The sequence below is a fragment of the Alosa sapidissima genome, chromosome 10 (assembly GCF_018492685.1).
Source record: "Alosa sapidissima isolate fAloSap1 chromosome 10, fAloSap1.pri, whole genome shotgun sequence".
NCBI lineage: Eukaryota > Metazoa > Chordata > Actinopteri > Clupeiformes > Clupeidae > Alosa > Alosa sapidissima.
The window spans coordinates 25370268-25380267 of record NC_055966.1 but is presented as its reverse complement, the minus strand read 5'-3'; the positions used below and the strand labels follow the sequence as shown (position 1 = coordinate 25380267).

Here is a 10000-nt window from a genome sequence, read left to right as displayed (position 1 = left end):
CAATTACACCTCATACAATACCAATTAACAAGGTGTGATTTCCATCTACACAATCACTCTGCATATTAACCTAATACATACACACACACACACACACACACACACACACACACACACACTTGTACAGACAAACAGAATCAGTGAGAGACAGTATTTGTGTGTCACCAAGACAACACTGTGACTCAAACAGTAATTACTGGTGGTAAAATAATCACACACACACACACACACACACTATTGCTTTTCCAATACACCCACAGGACGGATCTGAAATGTATGTGTGAGGCAAAGTGTGATGAGGTGGAGAGTGCAACTTGTATGCATATTTATTTGCCTATATTAGCACATGAATTTCAATTGACTTAAGTGTAAGTCTGTAGTTCAGCTTAGCTAACAACCACTATACTGTAGGTCCTAATACACATTGCACAGTATTGTTTATCCAGAATGTAAACGTTTCTCCACCATCTACTTTCACATGTGGGGCACGGCTATCATGTTTTCCTAGACAGTAGCTACAACTGTATATAAGTATATATACTTTTTTGATCCCGTGAGGGAAATTTGGTCTCTGCATTTAACCCAATCGGTGAATTAGTGAAACACAAACAGCACACAGTGTACACACAGTGAGGTGAAGCACACACTAATCCCAGCGCAGTGAGCTGCCTGCTACAACAGCGGCGCTCGGGGAGCAGTGAGGGGTTAGGTGCCTTGCTCAAGGGCACTTCAGCCGCGGCCCACTGGTCAGGGCTCGAACTGGCAACCCTCCGATTACAAGTCCAGAGTGCTAACCAGTGGGCCACGGCTGCCCCAACTGAACCAAATCCGCCCTGATTCACTAAATTCACTGCTATTGAAACCATGCCTGTGGGAACAAATGACCGAGTGCTAACAGATCAGAGGAAACAGAGACAGAGGAAATAGAACATCACAGAAAAAACAAACTAGAAGCTAATTTTATAGCAGCTAGCTAGCACTGTTGGGATAGCAGACAGCTGGGACTGAAGAGGAAGGCATCATTCTTCATCAAACACAATGGTTAAATCTCATCTCACAGGCCCAAGATGCCGAAATGACTCTCACGATACAAGAGAGCATCTGGTATATTCTGGAACTGAACACAGGAGCTATCCTGTGTACAAAAACATTTCAGACCATTCTGAACGAGACTATTTCCAGCCATAATCACTGTTCACACCATCGCAATCCGGCCTATTGAGTCGTGTGAATAATATCACATAATAAAATATCAACTATAACTAAATATCTAAAGGAGACGGCTCTCGTGATGCACTAAACATTTCAGCAATCTCACACAGGACTAAATTCTTCTTCTGTCTCTCGGGATAATCTCACTGACATACTGTCTGCAGACAAGCACACACAACATGGCTGATCAGAAGGAGATGTCTTCCTCTCCTGGGCCCACACACAGACACATATAGCCACACACACACGCGCACACACAGACACATACACATACTGTATTTAAACCCACACATTGAGTAGTCTCTCTTCAGATGAACACAGTAGTTGTTTGGTGGAAGATGTCTTACTCTCCTGGGCCTATACACACACACACACACACAGACACGCTGGAGGCTGGAAGCTAGTGATGGTCACAGTCCGCTGGTCTGCATCTCAGAGCCTCTGAGGGCTCCCTGCTCATTCCCACTGATGAAGCTCCATTAGGAGGGTGATCCCCTACGACTGCGTGGGGCTCTTATGGGGAACGAAAGACAACATGCCTCAGTAGCCTCTCAGCAGGGAGCCCGAGTCACTCAGAGAGTTTATACACCACCTGCTAGTCTCCCCAGCTACAACACAGAGCAGTGATGTGAAACAGCACTGTATTCCCATGAGGCAACTTGCCCTGGTGGTGATTATAGATCCTTTCAAGAGAGTTCCATTATCAGCATCATAGTTGGCCCCACAAGGCTTCCGTTTTAACATTCCATATGTTACCCTAATGCAGAGGAAGTAGATTGGGAACCAAATAGAACGTTCAAGCATTGTTTTTGTTTTTATGGTTGAAAGGGTCTATAGATCCACACTACAGATCTATACTGGGGTGCAGGGTAGCAGAATGCCATGCAGGACTCAGGGGTAGTGAATGGTGAATGATTGAGGGGTTTGCTGTGCTGAGAACCTGCTGAGGCAGACATGTTGCCTTTCATTCCTCATGAAAGCTCCAGTAGTGCCTTGTGTCTTATCTGAATGTTTGGTCTTGGGAGTGGAAGGTGGCTGGCCAATTCACTAATGGCTAACACAATGCTAAAGAGCAGATAACAGACATCTAATTGCTGAGAGCACACTCTCTTGAGCTGGAAAATGCTGAAGACTTTATAATAGTGTACACCAGTGATGCCTTTGACCCTTAATATTGTATGAAAAAGATTTTTATGAAGAACCTCTGGCCTTCTGAATAAAAAAGGCTTCTATGATTTTTCTTAAAGTATAAAGTTAAAGGTCAATGTAAGAATAACTGATATATTAATGCAGTTCTGATAATAATCATACTCTTGTTATACACAACAGTAAGCATAACTGCTACACAAGCATCAACAAAGTATACAGTAGATTATGTACACATAACAATGTGGAAGATTACAGCTCACTAGAGCAATCATTTTCACATGGCACAGAGTGATCTGTCCCCAGTAGCCTACTGTAGCCTCCCTCTCTCTCTCTTTCTCTCTCTCTCTCACTCTCTCTCTCTCTCTCAGTATTGAGCTACTCCAACGCACCTCAGGGATTCAGAGTCAGAAGTATGAGAGGAAAGGCTCTACGCTCGGGTAAGGACACACAGTTTTAGGCACACTTGAAACAGTGTTGTAAAGCGAAGATGCTTTCAAATCGACATGAATCGTTTTTACGTATTAACTGGCAACAGAAAATACCTAAATCAATTGAACTAATTTAACTATTTACAAAGAATGTTTGGAAATGTAAATAGGACATATCCTATTGATGCAATAATGCAGACGAAAAAATCCCTAAAACTTTTGCACAGAAGTGTACTGTATGTTGTCAGATATCTGTCTGTCTGGTGATCCTTCTGTCATAAACATATCCATTCTACCTCTCTTTTTGTTATGCTTGCTCTTCCTTTCTTTCTTTCTGTTGTACAACATGTTTATGTGGTAACACTACTTGAAGGTATCTACATAAGAGTGACATGACACTGTCATGAACACATGACACTGTCATGACTCATGAACCATAACCCTAACTTGTCATGACAAAAGCCGAATGACACTTAATGACAGAAGTGTTATGTCATAAACGTTTATGACTTGTTTATAATGTTTATGGCTCATTCATGACAATGCCATGTCACTCTTATGTAGATACCTTCAAGTAAAGTGTAACCGTTTATGTTTATGTTTAGGGTACTTTTGCTTTGCAGATGCTTTTATCCAAACTGACTTAGAAAGACATCAATAAACATTAAAATTAACAGTTATACAGCCACAAATTAATTAGTTAGATGTAAGGTAAACATATGATTCTTTAGACGCTTTCTGAGGATCCCAAAATATATCACTAGAATGACTTCACTAATGAGGGACCACAGAAGAAAAGATTCTTGACTGTGACTTCTTAGTGTTGATGGAAGGCCAACATAGCAGATGCTTATAAGATGACCACAGTGGGCAAGAAGAGACTTAGAGATGGATAATGGAATTAAGGTAGCAAGGTGCAGATCCAGTGTTCTATAGGCCAGGGTGAAGGATTTGAATTTAATTGTAGGGAGTAAATAAAGAGTAACTAACAGAGGAGTTACATCTGTCCTCTTCAGCTGATTAAAGACCAGACGTGCAGCTGCATTTTGAATCATCTGCAATGTCTCACTACACAAGCGGGTAGGCCAGCTAACAATCCATTGTAATAGTCCAGTTTGAAAAAAAACATTGCCTGCACAAGAAGCTGTGAGACATATTGAGTTAGATATGGTCTGTTCTTCCCGATATTGCATAGGATAAACCAACATCATTTTGTTATTAAGGCTACATGCTCAAAGAAACTTAGTCAGTCATCAATTGAGACACCCAAGTTACATGCCATTTCAGATGGGGTTTGTGAAGATGGGCCAAACTACCAGTAGATGCTGATCTGTTGAGGAATATCTGTATTAGCTGGGAATACCAGAAGCTCAGTTTTGGAGAGATTGAGCTGAGGGTGTTAAACTTTCATCCAGACTGGGATATTCCTTGGAGCAGAAATAGTGTAGTGGGAAAGACAGGTAAATTTGAGCATCGCCTGTGTATCAGTGAAATCTGGGAGTGAATGATTTTACTTGATAAATGACGAACAGAAATGGCCCAAGTACTGATCTCTGAGGTACATCTGTGGTGAGGTTGTGACTCTCAGAGACACCTGTCTTTGCCAAGACACTCTGAATGAACGTTGTTTAAGATATGATGCAAGCCAATTAACAGCTTTCGCAGAAATTCCCAGCTCAGACTGTGTAGTAGGGTTGTGCAATTAATCAAATGAATTGATTAATTGTCAATTATGACCACCAACGATTATGAAAACAACTGGGCGACTGAACAGGCTGATAAGGAAAGCTGACTATGTTGTTGGCATTGAGCTGGAGTCACTCACAACAACTGCAAAGAAATGGAACATGAGCAGGATGCTGGCGATCATGGATGACCGCCACCCACTACACAGCACGCTCAATAAACAGAGGAGCATGTTCAGTGGCAGACTTATTTCTGACTAAGAAATAACATAACCTAACATAATAACTGATAACTTGCCACCCTTCAATGACAGCTCTGTTGATCAGGAGATATGCTTACAAGCTTAACATATGGTATATTAAAGGTGCTCTAAGCGATGTTACGCTCAATGTGGTCTCTGTAGACAGCCCAGACTCTAAAAACGGCGGGGAGGGGGAGGGAGGGGCGAGCTATCTCTCTGTTTTGTTTGAACGTCAACAGAGATGACGTTACCCAACATCGTTTAGAACACCTTTAAGTATTGTTTTTTCTTCATTGTCTTTGGATAGGCTCAATTAAGCCCACATCATTAATCCAGAGAGAGAGAGAGAAAAAGAGAGAGAGAGAGGGGAGATTGGCTTGGACTGGAGGGAAACCCGCTGAGCTAAGTACATTAAAGGACTTTCTGAAGCCTAGGAGTGCCATCAATCAAATCCTGGTGACATGGGTGACATCACAGTTACGCCACCATCATGTCAGATGCCGGTGACAGAGGACGCTGTGCCAGCAGTTTCAGCAATGCCGTAAATGCCGCTGCCCTGGCACACACTCTAGGAATTGATTAAAGAAGGGAAGGTGTCCAGTGCTGTCCCGTCTCAATTTTGATAATTAATTGAGTAATATAAACTAGAAATCATTCTTGGCCTGAATAATCCACCTATTATAAAAAAAACTTCTCGGAAAATGTTTAAATGGAACCAGAGGATGTTGACTTCCAAGACACACAGCGCAGTCCAAGCCAAACAGAAGCCATTTGGTCTAATTGACGTCGAGTCATTACCCACAGTCCTTTGGGACAGGAAGTGGTGTGGCATGACTGGCATTCTGGGCCACCTGCCACAAACAGTCCCCTTTTGTAATGCTGATGAAGGCTGTTTGGATTGCATTGATTTAGGCAAGCAGCCCTTATAGGCTGAACCTACAGTAGTGAACCTTTGTCTCTTCTCAAAAAGGAATGGACAAATGTTCATAAGAGTAAACCAAAATGTTGACAGATAAGCTGAAAAAGCAATTACTCACTGATTCATGCACATGTATATGTGGGGACTGAATGAGACAAACTGAGAAGTAAAGTAGGTGAATGCTATCTTGGTATCACAAACCATAATATCAGCTGGCTAGTATTTTGCTGGCGATTGGTTCTTTCAAGGCTTCTTGGCTATACAAACCTTAAGTAGAGGATCACTCGGAGGGACCAGACCTCTGCTAAGGCCAAACTGCCCTACCTCATAATCCTGTCAACAGACAGACAAACAACACTGAATACATAACCCCTTTTGGGAGAGGAAGAGAGGAGCATTCCGCTGGGTTTGGGAGAACCTCGGGAAGGTTTTTCACCCATAATGGCTCCAATGTTTGAAAGCAGCTGTGCATTATTAGCAAAGGGATGCTAATGGTTATGCTTATTTACCATGTGGTGCACCACACTACCCTTTGACCTCGCAATTAAGTCAGGCTATTTATTACAAATACATTATTGATCAGCCCTGGGAGCCCTGATGTGCAGGCTGCTGCCCCTCAGGCACCCCTGACCCCCCACTCTCATCTTCATATCATCTCATCACCTCATCTTCAGGTAGATTGGTCTAGTCTAGCCTTCCAATACTAGCCTGGTCCCGCCCACCTAGATCTTCTTTCAGGGAGATCTAGTCTGGAACACCGTAGTTCATAACCATTTCCCTCAGACAAGAAAAATGTCAGGCCAATCAGCGACAAGAGGGGAAGATGAAACCGAAACTTATTGACAAACAGAAGCAGCAACACTATGCAAGTGTTGCATGTGTTGAAAACATTTCCCGATCAAGAGTTCCCAGACTCTTCACTTTGTGAATGAGTCTGGATATTTCCAGGCTATTCCAATAGACTTCCTGAACAATTCTGCTAGTTGCAGAAGGGTGATTAGTAATGGCTGGTGAGAGACTTGAGTGGATCAGTGGCTCAAAATGATTTTTACCTGCTCCAGCCATGCTGGCAAAACTTAGACTCCGATATCATGGTATGAGGTTTGGAAATAACATCAATAACATAATTCTTTATTTCAGCATGTTCTAGCATGGCAGTGACAGGAAGTCAAGGCAAAGCATCCATTCAGCTTCAGTTATGATGAAGGTGTAACATGAACCACCACTGACCTATTTAAAAAGCTGTCATGTTGTACAGTCCAGGGGCAGGGCTCATGTTAAAGGGGAAGGGGACAGGAGGGGTGATGTTTTGATGCTGAGTGAAAGTTCCATTGAGGACAAAGGATGAGGGCTAATCTCCAGCTTGGGAGAGCCTGCTTAAAGGGGGCCCTCCTCCCGCCTCTGCCCAGCCAGCCCTCTCCTCCCCCAGCCTAGCAGGCTCCTCTAGCCCCCCATCCCACCAGCAGGGACTCCAGGGCGGCCATGTTCCCATGGTCTCCAAAGCAATGGCCTAGGCTACTCATGACATTACACAGAACTAGTGCACAGGACCAGAGTTGCTGCTATTACATTGTCTCAACCTTCTTTTTCATCTACAGTACACACACACACACACACACACACACCCCCCTGGTATTTCATATGCTTGTCTCAGTGATGGTGCTTCTCTCTAGGAGGTAAGATGAACTGTAAGTGGGTGAGTGTCTCTTTAAATGTGTGATCATTTCTTTGGTGTCTATGGATATATGAGCAAATATGCTGAATTAAACTGCAGGATGAAGAACACACACAAACACACACACACACACACGATCTCTCTCTCTCTCATACACACACACACACAATAGCCTACACGGAATTCTTCTGACCCAACCCACGGAACACTTACATTCCAGGTGTTTCTTCTTCGGAGCCATCACCTCGTGGGTGGTAGCTTTGCAGCATGCTCTGGCCACTTCCGACCCTGTTAAGCTGTACTGCGCCGCGGCGATGCGATCCGTCAGAGTCTGCCCCGACATCTTTTCACTGGAACGTCGATGCTCAACGAATTAAACAGCTATGTTGTCCCCCTGCAATAAAGTATATTCCAGAACTTTATCTCAAGTTCCAGCTGACGAGGCCCTTATGATGCGTGTGCGATAAAGTCAAGACCAAGACGTTTTTCAAATTATGTATCTAAACCTAGAACAGCTCGAGCAGGATAAGGCTTCGACGTGCAAAACAAGCAAGGCTGCGACGTGCTTCCATGTACAGTCCAAGTTGGCAGTGTGAGCGTGACCGACAGCCTTTTCAATAACCCGCAATATGTATCAAAATATATCAAAAGCTAGTATTTACCGATCTACCGCTCTTTAATTGCATTCGGTGTCCACATGCAATCGATTAACGGGATCTTAGAGAGATGTGGGTCTAATGTTCTCAAAAACGGAGCTCTACAAATCGTTTTTAGGCTTCATCGGTTACTGTGAATAGAAAGCTTGGTATGTAGAATCGTCGTTTCGAGAAGCTGTCACAATATTTCTAGCCAAGCCAAGATAGGCTGCTAGCTGCCTCAGCCTGGAAAATGACGGCTGGCTGTGGGATGCTGGACCAGTCGATGCCCTTCTCTCCTCCCGTTGAAGGATTTAATCTCCACGACGAACCCAGTCTTCAGCGCAGAATTTCCTGAGTTGTCAAATTCCGGGCTATCCTCTTCATCTCCGAGTAGGCTATTATAAAAAGCAATATAACTTTCCCCCCTATCACCCCTTTCCCATGCACTCTTAACGACAGGCTACGCCTGGAAGTAAGGATATGGAAGATGGTGAGCTGATGAAATTGCCTTCCTGGGATATTTATTTATTTATTTGACATAGCACTCCTCCCACTCATCCGAGTCAGCTGACACGTCGTTAATGACCGGTAGCATCCCTTTTCTCTCCAAAAGGATACCTCTGCAGACCCACTAACCTGAAAAAAAAACATGTCACACCACACAGCCACTCCCAAACTTCAGTATGCCAAATTGTGTAAAACCAGCGGTTTAATGACAGCAATTTCAGTCTGTTACGTAATTCTCAACCACACAAAGCACAAAGGAAAGCTATCTAGAAAGCCAATCAGTGTGTCCGAGGACGAACTTATACGATCTATTCTTGGTAAATCAAAAGGGTTTATCTGCATGTGAGATGAACAGAAATTGTACATGGAGGGAGAATTCTGTCTGGTAATTTTCTAGTAGGCGCACACATACATGCTCTTTGTTATATTGCAGATGTGCACCTTGTTGAGTGTTTTTAGTTCCATCTTGCCCAGAAAAGCATTACTCCTCTCGGATCTTACATGTTTAATCCAATATAAAGAATCTTGAAATTATGGAAATCAAGATTTCGTGATGATTCAGAATTATTTGTGGAACAGATAGCTGCAAGTGGTCCAAGATCAGATGCTTCTTGATTATACATGAGAGCGTTCTCAATCTCAAACAGGGAGAAAAAAAAAAAAACTTCCTCCAAAAAACTCTTGTCCCTCATATCAGAAAATACTAAAAGCGAATAAAGCAATCCCTCTATAACATTTCTTTTAAATCATTATTTTATTCCAAGCCACACAAGATCTTTCAATATACATCAAAAACATGTCAGCATCATGACCTGATGAACAGCTCTGAGAATCTAAAGGGTCTGTATTTTTCATGAGTTTTGTAATTTTGTAAATGTTAACATTTCCCCTTCCCCATGCTCGGGAGGAAATCAAACCCCCTACAGCAAAAAATCTATTGCAACGTTGATAAATTCAGACACTGAAATGAGTTATGGATGACATTTGAATGGATATGAGGAATGATATGGTATATTACCATACGCGATGTGCAGTTTTGTGACAGGTTTATCAGGCTACTGTCTATGTTACTGGATACACACTGAAATGTTGATGCTGATTTTGAAGTTCTGGTTGGTTTGTCATAATTGAAATACACCACAACGATATGGAATGGTACACAGAAAGTCCATAGTCCCCTGGGGCTCACAAATCTCTCAAGTTTAGTGTAGTCAAAGCAGCTCCACAATGTAGAAACCAAGTAATTTAAGTTAAATAGTGTCGTTTCAGAAAATAAAAAAAGAAACAAATTACAAGTCATTATAAATACAAAAACAAAAAAATGTACAAATGTCATTATTAATATTTTTTTACTTTTAAATCCCTATCACATTTTGTCCAGTTTTTTCTTACAAGTCTGAGGTTTGAGTATTCTGTACAGCTTGTCCCTTGTCATGTTTGTCTCTTTTTAGTGGTCATGTTCGATCAGATCAGGTCACGTCTTGATCAGACCCTCCAGGAAGTCCTTCTCCACCATCTCCTCGATGTTCTGCCGCGCGCGGCTCC

General features: G+C 42.6%; 2 protein-coding genes and 1 long non-coding RNA gene across 8 annotated transcripts in view; all 3 read right to left on the bottom strand.

Annotated features, from left to right (window-relative positions):
• LOC121720432 overlaps nucleotides 1-3628 on the bottom strand; it is a 15903-nt gene extending 12275 nt beyond the window's left edge. The window contains exons 1-2 of the long non-coding RNA XR_006034544.1: nucleotides 3579-3628; nucleotides 2272-2277 (exon numbers count right to left, since the gene is read on the bottom strand). This is a non-coding gene — a long non-coding RNA (uncharacterized LOC121720432). The remainder of the gene's footprint in view (nucleotides 1-2271; nucleotides 2278-3578) is intronic.
• Nucleotides 1-8443, bottom strand: part of LOC121720430 (clathrin coat assembly protein AP180-like) — a 39416-nt gene extending 30973 nt beyond the window's left edge. For all 3 annotated transcript variants that reach the window (XM_042106515.1, XM_042106512.1, XM_042106513.1), the window contains exon 1: nucleotides 7524-8443. In XM_042106515.1, the coding sequence (XP_041962449.1) occupies nucleotides 7524-7653 (130 nt within the window). In that variant the 5' untranslated portion in view covers nucleotides 7654-8443. The remainder of the gene's footprint in view (nucleotides 1-7523) is intronic.
• Nucleotides 8444-9194: 751 nt separating this feature from the next.
• dop1a (DOP1 leucine zipper like protein A) overlaps nucleotides 9195-10000 on the bottom strand; it is a 36765-nt gene continuing 35959 nt past the window's right edge. For all 4 annotated transcript variants that reach the window (XM_042108225.1, XM_042108227.1, XM_042108228.1 and 1 more), the window contains one exon: nucleotides 9195-10000. This exon is cut by the window's right edge and continues 235 nt beyond it. In XM_042108225.1, the coding sequence (XP_041964159.1) occupies nucleotides 9930-10000 (71 nt within the window). In that variant the 3' untranslated portion in view covers nucleotides 9195-9929.